This window comes from Balaenoptera musculus, chromosome 4, assembly GCF_009873245.2.
Source record: "Balaenoptera musculus isolate JJ_BM4_2016_0621 chromosome 4, mBalMus1.pri.v3, whole genome shotgun sequence".
Classification (NCBI taxonomy): Eukaryota; Metazoa; Chordata; class Mammalia; order Artiodactyla; family Balaenopteridae; genus Balaenoptera; species Balaenoptera musculus.
In genome coordinates this window covers 132,694,420-132,707,814 of record NC_045788.1, presented here as the reverse complement: position 1 = coordinate 132,707,814, position 13,395 = coordinate 132,694,420, and the positions used below count along the sequence as shown (strand labels likewise).

At 41.6% G+C, this 13,395-nt stretch overlaps 1 protein-coding gene across 2 annotated transcripts in view; it reads left to right on the top strand.

Annotated features, from left to right (window-relative positions):
- Positions 1–12,444: 12,444 nt before the first annotated feature.
- The window catches only part of PAXBP1 (PAX3 and PAX7 binding protein 1), a 33,765-nt gene continuing 32,814 nt past the window's right edge, over positions 12,445–13,395 (top strand). For both annotated transcript variants that reach the window (XM_036850186.1, XM_036850185.1), the window contains exon 1: positions 12,445–12,932. In XM_036850186.1, coding sequence (XP_036706081.1) covers positions 12,590–12,932 — 343 coding nt within the window. In that variant the 5' untranslated portion in view covers positions 12,445–12,589. The remainder of the gene's footprint in view (positions 12,933–13,395) is intronic.

Below are 13,395 nucleotides of genomic sequence, written 5' to 3'. Positions count from 1 at the left end.
CACACCGATACCTACATTTTGGTTCCTCAAAACCATTCCCCATTAAAACAAACAAAAAAACAACAACAAAGAAAATAGGACCCCGGGACTTCAACACAGGGAGCCCGGGTTCGATCCCTGGTCGGAGAACTAGATCCTGCATGCCGCCACTAAGAGTCCGCATGCTGCAACTAAGTCTGCACGCTGCAACTAAAAGATCCCACAGGCCGCAACTAAGACATGGTGCAGCCTAAATAAATAAATAAATAAATAAATAAATAAATAAATAATTTTTAAAAAGAAAATAGGGCCTTGAAGAAATAACTGATTCCACAGGGCTAGGGCAGCAAATATTTAAGGGTGAGCCTGGAACATCTTAATGTGACAGAAAGTAAGAAAAGCTCAATAAATTGATGGGGACATATAAAAAAATATAGGAGTCAGCTTAAAGAATTCCACTGATCACAAAGGGACCATCTGAGCATCAATATGATTAATTACCGGGGCTTCCCTGGTGGCGCAGTGGTTGAGAATCTGCCTGCCAATGCAGGGGACACGGGTTCGAGCCCTGGCCTGGGAAGATCCCACATGCCGCGGAGCAGCTGGGCCCGTGAGCCACAATTACTGAGCCTGCGCGTCTGGAGCCTGTGCTCCGCAACAAGAGAGGCCGCGATAAGGAGAGGCCCGCGCACCGTGATGAAGAGTGGCCCCCACTTGTCGCAACTAGAGAAAGCCCTCGCACAGAAACGAAGACCCAACACAGCCATAAATAAATAAAAATTGTATAACTTAAAAAAAAATAAAAAACCAACAGATTTATTTTTTTTTTAAATATATGATCAATTACCAGAGTGGATTTTAGCATATTGACTTGAAAAAAATTCCATGAGTTAGTACTGTCAAAACAAAGGAAGGAAGGAAGGAAGGGAGGGAGGAAGGAAGGGAGGGAGAAAAAGAAAGAAGTGGGAATGGGGAAGGGAAAGTACTACTTTACAGAAGAATGGCAACTAATATATATAGAAGGAATAATAGAAATACAAAATCACCATTTTGCAAACACCACAATAATAATTAATTCTGAAAAGAATCATTAATGGATGCTAAAAGGATTGGATGAAATACTGTCTAAAAGTATTATCATCCTGCAGATTAGTTATTAACCACAAATGGTACCTTTATGATGGAGAAAGGTCCTTATTTAGGGACTGAACTTAATGGGACAAATGGGCATCATGGGCTGCCTGATGTGATACACTGAGAAGGACACATTACCTATGTAGTATTCTTGCCTAAAACGTTAAACCTGCATCTAATCCAAATCCAAATTGAGGGACATTCTGCAAAAACAACAAATAAGCAAACCAAAAAAACTGGCCTGGACTTTGCAAAAATATCAGTGTCATGAAAGTTTAGAAAAAGGGATGAGGTGTCCTAGAATGAAGGAGACGAACCAGTCGTGACAACTAAATATAATGTGCAATCTTCACTGGGTCCTGAATTGGGGAAAACCCAACAGCTATAAAAGACAGGAGAATGGGACTTCCCTGGCAGTCCAGTGGTTAAGACTCCTGTGCTTCCACTGCATGGGGTGTGGGTTTGATTCCTGGTTGGGGAACTAAGATCCTGCATGCTGTGCGGCATGGACAAAAAGAAAGGGGCAGGAGAAGATAGATGTCTCAAGCAAAGAGAGTAAATTTCTCTTTCTCTGACTTTCGGTTATATTCAGGCCCTCAAAGGATTGGATGATACCCATCTGCATTGGTGAGGGTGATCTTATCTCTACCAGACACCCTCACAGACACACCCAGAAATAATGTTTTATCAGCTGTCTGAGCATCACTTGGCCCAGTCAAGTTGACACATAAAATTAACTGGTACAAACAGGAAAAGGCAACTCCATAGAATAAGGATCCATTTTATCTAGTGAGAACAAACTGCTGTCCCCTTCATGATGGAAAGGGTCTGGTATAATGAAACTGGCTGGTCCTCCCAGGGAGTGTTCCATATTGGGAGATCAAGATTGGTCTCTGCTGATGACAGGTTGGATGCTAAACAGATCAGAGGTCCATGTTGAATCCATACAGAGCCTTCATCCCTGACACCATGGCTACTTTGTTCATGAGCCCATTGGGTAAGCACAGGAATAGCTAGGGAAAGAGGTAGACTGGTATCTATAGAATGAGTCATCTCATCCACCTTATTATTGGGAGCGCTCTTTTTGCTGGGGGCATTTTGGAGTATTCACACAGACCCAAACATCCTCTTACCTGTGCCTATTCTGAGTCTGTCCCTATAACTCTTCCCCACATCTCCTTGTCTTATTCCTTCCAAGTCCTGTAACATTCACCCCAGCCTTTCTTCCTCTGGGTTTTGTGAGAGAAGTAAACCATATAGAAAATGATTTGAATGACTATTCTCTCAATTCTCCCAAGATGGAACACACCTAGATGCATACAAGGTAAGTTCATTTATTACGTAAAATGGTTACCTTAGGGCATTATGGCTAATTGCCTCTAGGAACCCCAGTTGAGAAGTGGTGATCCAGCCAAGCCATTAGTTACTACCAATGAGTCAGAATAGATCTGTAGTTCTACCCCGTGTTCTTTGCAGGCAAAGCAGACAACCAGATGAACTGCTTGGTGTTCTGCTGCTGGGAAGGTTTCCCTTCACTGCTTCCCTCATGCCTATGCCTGATTGGGGCTATAATGCTACTGAGCCCACTTCAGATGATGCCAGCACATCATGTGGAACCATATGTGTTCTAGACTTGAATTGTTTCTTCCTTAATCAATTGGTCATAGGTATGGCTCAAGGGACACGTAGCAATGCATCAAGAGTAAGAGCAACAAAGCACAGGGAACAGGTAAGTACTCTTTCAACTTGCTTGTGTCTTCAAGATCGCTAGCATCCAGTCACATATATACGACTTCCACTCATTTATAGAGGGCTGTTCTGCATGCCCATCATTATATTTTTAGTAGATCAGATAACTTCAGTTTATTTGGGGCAGCTAAGATCATACGGTCACTTGGTGTCCCATGGTTAAATATTCAGTCTCTATTAGGGCTCACATCAAGCCAGGAGCAATTTCTCAAAAGGAGAATATTTATTTGTCATTTAATTGAATTCAACTTCAGCTTACTACCTGATCCATATTGGTCACAGGCCTAAGATTCTCCTTACTATAAGAGTATTTAAAGCCACAGGACTTAATTTGGTCACCTAACAAGAGAGTGAAAAAGAGGGCCCAGGATCAAAAAATAAAGCACCTGAATACTTAGGGATCACTTAGAGGAGAGCCAATAAAGGGTTGACAAGGTTAGTGAGGAAGGAAATAACATGAGCCTGGGATGTTTTTGAAGGAATGGTGTTCTGGTAAACGTTTAATAATCAGCTCTCAAGGAAAAAGGAGTCCAATTTGAGGCATTTGCTGATTTCCATGGTGTAAATACTCCTACCATGGCCAATTTCAAGCTACAATGTGGCATCACTGAACTTGAAGTTGGGAGGAGATGTGCAGAATCAGCTCTGTAATCTAGACGAGCCAGCCCCAGCACACCTTAGAGAGGACCGTGTTTTCAGTAGGAGAGTGGGGTCAGTTCCGTTGAAGGCTGTTGATGGGTCAAATAAGGTAAACATAGGAGGGTCCTCTGGCTTTTCGAGAGGTAAGGCATTGGTGACCTCAATAATGGAAGTGTTAGTAAAGTTGTAAGGACAGAAGTCAGATTGGAGAGGTTTAAGGAATGAATGGGACATGAGAAAGGGCTGGAGTTAGTGAAGACAAATGTATGGAGAAGTCTGGCTGTGAAGGAGACCAGAGAAACAGAGCAGTGGCTGGAAAGAGTGGTCAAAAGAAATTTTAGGATGAACCTACTAATGTAGGTGTGCATGCTGATGGGAATGACACAGTACAAAGTGTTGATGAGGCAGAAGATAGGAAGGCCAAAAGAGTGAAGCCTTTAAGGGGATAGAATTCTGAGCACAAGTTGATGAATTCATCTTTGATAGGGAGAAGGCCACTTTTTTCATTTTCATGAGTGGAGGCAAGGAAGAGGAGTACAGATGCAAGCTGGTTTGTAGATGTGGTTCCCTCTGATGGTTCTCTCTTTTCAGTAAATAATTATGTAGTTATTAGTTGGGGATAGCATGAAGGGTTTGAGAAGAGGTACATAATAATCTCCTGGTATGGGAAAGCAAACTTACCACGGGAACATTAAAAACACGAGATAGATAAATTTGTTGAAATCCCTAAGGTGCAGATGACTCTCTCATGATCTCTTCATTGCCATATGTTTACACATTTTAAGCCTTTGCCGTTGTTTCACTGGAGTGATGGGAGAAGGAAATGATAAAAACCTACGGTTATTCCCACATCCTTAACTCAAAGTCGATTTACCTCTTACTTAAAGTCTTTCCTGCTTCTTCTTTGCTTATTGGTTTGCTAAGAGCTATTAGGCTCTTCCTAAGTCAGTTGTGAAATTTGTATTTTGCTAGAACACACATTTTCTGTAGAATTTCAAACGTATTGTCACTGGGTTCCGTATCACATTTTCTCATAATTAATTTGGCTCTTCCTCGTGTCTGGTTATATGTAAAGTTGTGGGGATATGTACGTGTGTTCTGTATTCTTCCTTAATTAAGCTTGGGTTTTTCTTATAATTCCTATGTTTTGGGATTTATTTTATTATTTTCTAATTTATTAATTACTGTTTTATCTTTGACTATTCCTACTCCACACATTCTTTGAATTATTTTGCTGGGTTTTTCTTTCCTTTGTCATTTCTGAGGCTGAATACTTTATTTCTGCTTTCACTTTGGTAATTATAAACTTAAAGTTATACATTATTCTCTGTGTACCCCTTTAGCTATGTACTATATATGTTTATATGGAAATAACATTTTTATTAATTTCTAGAGTTTTTAGATAATGTATATTTTATTTCCTCTTTGATTCAGAGATTTAGATGACAGTTTATTAATTCCAACGTAGTGAAGGCTTTTTTTTTTTTTTTTTTTTTTTTAATTAGGAAGTGTCGTTCAACTTCTTGAATTTGGTTTGTCATTTAACTTTTTCTCTGGTTGGAAAACGTGCCCTATAAAAATCTCTATTTTGAGGAATTTGTTCAGGTTTGTTTGTTTTTTTTTTGGTAGCCAGGTTAATGACTGATATTTATAAATGTCTCACAGATGACGTAGGTGATTAAATAGACTCTGTTTGGAGAGTACAAAATTTTATCTATCTATATATTTGAGCTCACTGATTATATTATTAAAATCCCATATAAACTTACACATTATTTGACTACTTCATCTGCCTGACTGAGACTGAGAAGCATATTCAAATAATATATTACAAAGAAAAATAATGTATTTAGTGTCCATTTGAAGTCTGTAGTTAATTTAAGAGAAAATAAGGAAAATTAGCCACTCAGGGACAGATAACGAGAAGGCCACAGTCTGGCTCAACTATGACTAGGGTTTTGCTGGGTGAGTACAACAAAGCAGGAGGGGGAAAGGGAATTGAAGTTGTTGCAAGGGAGTGACTATAATCTTGTCCCCATGAAATCCAATCTGGATAAGGAGGGAAACAAGGGCAGGAGCAAGAGGATGGGCAGTGAAAAGTGATGGGTTCATTGGACCGGAGGTAGAGTAAGCAAACTAGAAGGATGGAAGTGACGCTTTCACTGGGGAAGACTCCCAGTAACTCCCTAGTAACTTGGAGGAGGTCCAAGATGCAATGATTATGATAGGAGGATTAGAGTCAGGAGGTTAGAGAACTAACTCCAAGTAGATATTGCACTGGAATGTTGAAGCCACTAAGAATGAATGAGTGAATTTTCATAAAACAATTCTGGAGAGAAATTCACCAAAGATTAACTGTTAAGGTTATAAGTGATTCTTATTTTCTTCTTTGTATTGTTCTACATTTTCTAAATTTCTAAAATGTAGTAATGCAGGTAGTACTCTTAAAGTCAGACAAAGGTTAGTTTTTAAAGTCAACTTAGTTTTTTCAATAGTTTTTTCAAAAATTCAAAGCTCGGGCTTCCCTGGTGGTGCAGTGGTTAAGAATCCGCCTGCCAATGCAGGGAACACAGGTTCGAGCCCTGGTCCAGGAAGATCCCACATACTGCGGAGCAACTAAGCCTGGGCGCCACAACTGCTGAGCCTGCGCTCTAGAGCCCGCGAGCCACAACTACTGAAGCCCGCGCGCCTAGAGCCCATGCTCCGCAACAAGAGAAGCCACCGCAGTGAGAAGCCCACGCGCCGCAACGAAGAGTAGCCCCTGCTCGCCGCAACTAGAGAAAGCCCGTGCGCAGCAACGAAGACCCAACGCAGCCAAAGATAAATAAATAAATACTAAGAATAAAATTCAAAGCTTGATTTGATGTTTCCCTCTGTAATCATACTATAATGTTACTGTGTATTTATTGTATAGTTTTGCTGCCCTAGAGTAAAACTAAATAACACAGAAAAAAGAAACATTCTTTTGTCTTTATACCCAGAAGAGATACTTATAACTCTGTTGTCTTTTTTTAAAATTTACATATTTTGGCTGCACCAGGTCTTAGTTGTGGAACACGGGATTTTCACTGTGGCATGCAGGATCTTTTTTATTGTTTTTGTTTTTGTTTTTAGTTGTAGCATGCAGGCTTCTTAGTTGCAACATGTGGACTCTTAGTTGTGGCATGCATGTGGGATCTAGTTCCCTGACCAGGGATCAAACCCGGGCCCCCTGCATTGGGAGCGCGGAGTCTTACCCACTGGAGCGTCAGGAAAGTCCCCAACTCTGTTGTCTTTAATAACGTATCTGCTTTTGACTTTTTCCCCAAGAAGGAAAGACAGTAATGTACAAATGATATTGCGCTAACAGAGATAAGTGAGTCCTCTCAGAAAGGATGCATCACTAGTTTTGCTTTTGCATTGGTTGTATAGTTCTTAGATGTATTCATAAAGTGTCCATTGTGAATGTAATATAAATATCATATAGGTACTATGATTATGAATTATATACTCTTTTACATTTTAACACTAGAAGATATAAAATACTAAACAGATAAAATGATTTCAGCTGCTCCTCATTTTGCATGAAATATTCAAAGAAAAGTTTACTAAAAGAGACATCCTGGAGCTACTAACTGTAATCATCTTGAAGGAAAATGCTCTACACAATCCCAGAAATCTTTCCACATTTACTAATGGTGAAGATATTTAAACGGCCAGGGACTTCCCTGGTGGTCCAGTGGTAAAGAATCCGCCTTCCAATGCAGGGATGAGGGTTCGATCCCTGGTTGGGGAAATAAGATCCTACATGCTGCGGGGCAACTAAGCTCGCGAGCCTCAACTAGAGCCCGGGTGCCGCAAACTGCAGAGCCCATGCGCTTTGGAACCCGTGCACCACAACTAGAGAGAAACCCGAGCACTACATCGAAGACCCCACGCACCTCAACGAAGATCCCGCATGCCGCAACTAAGACCTGATTCAGCCAAAAATAAATAAATAATAAATAAATAAATCTTTTTAAATAAATAAATAAATGGCCATTGGCACAAAGGAAAAAAATGAATCAAATTGAAATTTATGATTTTATATCTGTGGTTTTTGCATAATAATATCCTATTGACTTCTTCATAATATTAACTGCAATTGTAATAAATTTTTGGCTTTTTACATGTTTTATCTGTCTTTAGCACCTGACTAAAGATCCAGAAGGTGAAAGAACACACCTTTCCTGTTCATTATAACAACACATCTGCCTTGTTCATATTGATTCCTATTGCCTAGCATAGTACCCAGACCATAGCAGCTGCTCAATAAGTACTGTTGAATGAATGGATGATAACAGAATTACCCAGTCTAAGTAGAAGATGTATTTTTAAAATACTGAATAAGCTCAGTATTTCCATGCAAGGAAATAAAACATCGTTTACTTTTATGTTACTCTAAATTTGGATGAAGAGAAATTTCACCAACTTTCTTTTTGTTGAAGAAACTGTCATTTCAGAAAATGTAAGGAATAGCCATTACAGTTGAATTGCCAATACATTTATAAAAGTTGAGCGGCTTTCCACTGGGGATACTAATATGGCAAAAAACAATTTTTTTAAACTTTTAAAAGTCTGACTCTTTTAAATCTGGATCCCATCAATAATCATGGTTTGACTGAAAAGATAATCTTACTGAATTAGATACAATGGCTAAATGCAGTTTGAGACAGAGAATATAGAAATTTTCTAACATTTTTAAGAGGACCATTTACCTGCTCTGGATGGAGATACTTGTCTCTCTTTACTTACAATAACTATATACTTGCAAGGTAAAGAGCTTTCCTCACTTTAACCCACTGCTTAAATGTCAGTGAGCATACCTCTATGAATATCTTAAAAAAAGAAAAAAAGGAAGAAAGAAAAGCTCCTCTCTGAACAAAAGCTATAACTGAAGAGTTATTAAGTTGGATAAAATTACCATTACTACAAAATTAAAATAACTCTTGTTTATTTCGTTAGAACTCTTTGGTCCTAGTGTTCTTAGCTTTTAATTAATGGAAATAAACTTGAACTACTTTAAGCAAACACGCACACAAACAAAACATCATCAACGACAAAACAAAACAAAAAGACATTTATTCTAAGGATTCTGGGGGTATCTAAGGGAACCCACAGACAGGAGTGCAGTCCTGCTTTAAGAAGAGTTGAGAATAGGAACCGGGAAAGGCACGAGAATCCCATATGCTATCCTTTTTGTCCTCTTCTGCTTTCTAGCACATCTGCTTCATCCTTCTCTCCTGATACACAGACTAGCTTTCTCAGCTCCTGAATTGACATGGTAATTTATGGCTTTCCTGCAGCTTCTGAGTTCACTGCAAGTCCAGCCACAAGCAGGGACTCACTTTCTCTGTTTCAAGTGCAAAATCTTGGGAGAACGTGATTGGCCTACCTTGGATCAGGTCCCCATCCTTTGCTTAGTCAGTACAATGTAACCAGGCTTCCAGCCTTCGCTGGGTGGGGTGCCTTTCTCCCAGAGAAGGCAGTTCCCAAAGGCAGAGGGGGAGGTATCTATAACTACTTTAAGAACTAATCTACCCAGTAACTTATAACAAATGTCTTGTGATCTTGTTTTGAGAATAAAGAAATGTAAACTGTTGAAAATATTGATTTATACCAACATAGGATAAAACATTTACCACTAATCAAATACACAGATAATGTCTAGTACCATTCAGTCAACAAATATTTATTGCCTACTGTGTGCCAGGCACTATGGTAGGTACTCTGAAGCTAGCAGTGAACAAAACATAAAATCTCCTCCCCCATGAAGCTTACATTTTACTTTAAGTTAATGCAGAGCTGTCTTTGCCAAGGCAAGGGCTAACATAATTTAATTAAATAATTAAATGATTTCTTCAGCTTTTTTTTTTTTTTCCAGAACAGAATTATTGAGTTATAGTTTTAGGAAGAAAAGAAAACTTTGTAGATCAGAGATTCATAGACTATTAGATTAGACTATTATTTAGACTATTTATTTGCCTGCCAAATAAAATTTTTAGATAAAATAAACAATTTGGGAGGACTCATAGCTTTCACTACTTTTTAGTTTGCCAAATAAGGGTATAAAAACAAACAAACACACTACCATATACTATCATCATTATTTCATATAAGGAAAGAGATTTCAGTATCTTAACATGGAAAGAGAAAGACAATCTCTGAATAAAGGACCATTTTTTCCCCCCAAGAAAGGACATCTGGCTACTCTACATGAACAGACTGTTCTTACTCTTCTCATCTGGCAGCTGCCTAGGGAAAACTTCACAGGTTCATAGACCTGAATTTGGTAACTATCGTTCCAGACTACAGAGTCGGAGTCGGCAAATAAAACAAAAGTGGTTTGCCTTTTTTGTCTGAATTTATGGGCCAGTTAATCCATGTTAAGTCATAATTTGGTGGGAAAAAAAACACCAACTAATCAGAATTATTGCTTGGAAAGATAACTTTAAAAAAGCACTGAACTGATTGATTCAAACAAAATGATGGATGTAAGAGTTCTAAGGAAGCAGTCTTTGTCTTCCCATATACTAAAAGCACTCCAACATTAAACAGTGATGACACACTTGGGACTTCCCTAGAGGTCCAGTGGTTAAGACTCCAAGCTTCCACCGCAGGGGCCTCGGGTTCGATCCCTGGTGCAGGAACTAAGATCCCACGTGCCATGTAGCATGGCCAAAAAAAAAAAAAACATAGTGATGACATACTGTATTCAATAAACAAATTAGTCAGTTTAATACTCAAAGCACAGAGCATTTTATAAAATAATTAGTTTCAGGTAATATACTGGATGACAGACAATTAAAGCAGCTACTCAGTTTCAGGAATATAATTTCCACAGGGTCTATAACCTCTAGAAGGACCTTTGGCTTGCTTTGGCAGCAAGGTAACTTCTAACAGTTTAACTTTGCCCTTCAATTACCTGAATAGGTAGATTGTCAAAGTTATAAATACATGTTGTCTTTTAATTTGTTAGCTTGCTTTAAAACGACCAGTGTTCTCCTCTCTACCCATATTCAATCACCACTTGTACAGTGGAAGATCTTTTTGAGGTTTTAGGCCAAAATATTAAATAGTCCTTAAGTCCTCTGGACCTTGTCTTTGTTACCTCTACCCTAATCAAGTTACTGCAAATCTGTCTCTTGGCTCTGGAGTTGGTGTCTAGAGGCTGACCAGGCACAATTTGAATCTTTTGTGATAGGAATTGGAGTTCAATTTCACCAACGAAACACTGTTGGAATCAGAACTTAAATCAATGCTGAATAGCCAGAATATAAGAACTTAGAGTAATTTGAGTAGAATGGAAGCTAGATGTTATTAAATTTCCCTATTAACTGGAAGAAAATGTTACAGAGGACGCTCTCAGCCTAGATCATCTTGCCAGTTTCCAAAAGTGAGTCATGGGTGGACAGATCTCAAATCCAATCAAAGAAAACCAGAGGCAGATGTGTATGACATAGAAATTCTTGAGCTTGGGATCTTTTTCAACTTGGAACTTAAATCTCAAGTGAAATTTTGACAGGATGGTGTAGGCAAGTAGGCACTTTGGTAGGAGTACAGACTGGCACAGCTGCTATAAAGAACAACTTAGAATTAGCCAAATTACAAACGCACACCTTTGGATCTAGCAATTCCACTACTAGTTCATCCTACTAGTGACCATTTTTCGAAGCTTCTCATTGCAGCATTGATTATTACAGCAAGACTGGAAATAACATTAATACCAATTTTTTAATGGGACTGGTTAAATAGATTATGGTACAATCTAACAATGGATCACTATGCAGGTGGGTATTAGAAGAGACAACGTTTTAAGAACAGATATGAACTGATCTCCAATTTATGTTAGACTAAAAATGCACTGTTTGCACATTGTGTAAAAAGGGTAATTCATAAAATATACATCTTTGCTTTTATGTTCATAGAATATCTCTGGAGGATCATAAGAAACTTTTAACATTGCCGGCAAACTGGAAGGTTTCTAAGGATGGGTGGCTTTTTTTCACTATATGAATGAATGCCCCTTGTTACCTTTTTAATTTTGAGACAAGAAAATTCGCATATATGCACACAGGTGAAGGAAAAGGCCCTACGTTTGGTGGCACAATGAGAAAGCAGGTGAGTTCCACTTCAAAGTCAAATACCCGGTTCCGCCCTTGGCAGTTAAGATTGTTACTCTGTGACACAAGTCTGAAATGTGTCACAACCATCTCCAACCCTCAAGTCGATTTTTCCTTCCGTTTGTTTCTGAAATCAGCCAGGTTTCGGAACTGCTAGCAAACCTGGCATTCTTTCGAAAACACCAAAAACACTTTTGCTTTCGTTGTAACAGAGGGAAGGTGGCTAAAATATCAGGCCAAGGAACATTTCATCCTAAATGAGATTCAGTGTTTTTGAAAGTGCTCGGTAGCCATAAAGCTGTAGACATACGAAGTATTACTCAGTAGAATTAGTCATAATTATCATACCACACCTCAATTCAGTCTCGAGAGTAACATCTCACCCTCCGGATTGCACTTTCCCTCGCCAAACCTGGCTTCCCCTTCTGGCTCCGCCCCTCCTCCCTCCCTCCTCCCTCCCCTCCTCCCTCCCCTCCTCCCTCCCCTCCTCCCTCCCCTCCTCCTTCCCCTCCTCCTCCTTCCCCTCCTCCTCCTTCTCTATTTGCCCCTCCCAGCGCTTGGCGGGAGGTTTCCTCGCGTGACTACGTAAGTGCGGAAGGCGCACTGCAGCTCCCTGCGCGGAGGGACGGCAGGGTTTACTCTGTCCTCTCATCTCTATGATCCTCTTTGTGACCGGTCGGATAGCACCGGAGTCCCCAGAGTTCCATGCCGATAGTCCTCCACGCCGACAGAGGACAGTGCAAACAGCTGACGTTCTCGCGAGAGGCGCGGAGTTCTCTCCAAGTACTGAGAGCGTGAGCGCAAGAGGGCTCAGGGGGTGCGCTGTCTCTGGAGGGAAGACGCGACGCGGCTGAAGCTTGGGGGAGCGCGCGTGCGCCTTCGCCAGTTCTGCGCTGCAGGGGCCGCCGTGTGAGAGCCGGTGTCAGACCGACGTGCGGGCCGCGGGAATGTTCCGAAAGGCCCGGCGAGTGAACGTGCGTAAGCGGAATGACTCGGAGGAGGAGGAGCGAGAGCGCGATGAGGAGCAGGAGCCGCCGCCGTTGCTGCCGCCGCCGGGCACCGGCGAAGAGCCGGGCCCCGGCGGCGGCGACAGGGCCCCCGGGGGGGAGTCGCTGCTGGGCCCGGGGCTGCCGCCTCCTGCCGCGCTGACCTCGGGCCCCGGGGTTGAAGCCGGGGGCTGCTTCCCGGGAGGCGCGGAGCCCGGTAACGGGCTGAAGCCGCGCAAGAGGCCACGAGAGAACAAAGAGGTGCCCCGGGCCAGCCTGCTCAGCTTCCAGGATGAGGACGAAGGTAACCGCCGCGCTTCGACCTCCCAGATCCCGACATTCCTACCCCGCGCATCCACCTCGAGTCCCCGCATTCCCTGGACTCCCAGCCTCAGCCCCCGGGAACGGAGCCCCTTCCCGCCCGACCCGCTGCACACTGTCCCCGCCTCCGGCCTTCTGCTCTGGCTGGGGACGTGTTCCCGCGCCGCCACCAGCCTTTTCTTAACTACCGCCTCCTCTTCATCGTTCTCCCGTGCATCTTCTATTCCTGGATCTCAGATCAGTCATTCTGAGTTTTTCAAGTGAAAATTCAGTGTTCCCTGTCCTGCCTCTTTTAACTGGCGGGTGTGTTTTAGGGAGAACTCGAGTCAGGTCCCCAGACTGCTCTTGGCACGTTCTCTGAGCCCTCTGTAGGTCACCGTGCCCACGCCTTTTGCCATCCTCGTCCTGGTTAGACATCCTTGACCAGGAAGGCCGGGTGTGTAAGG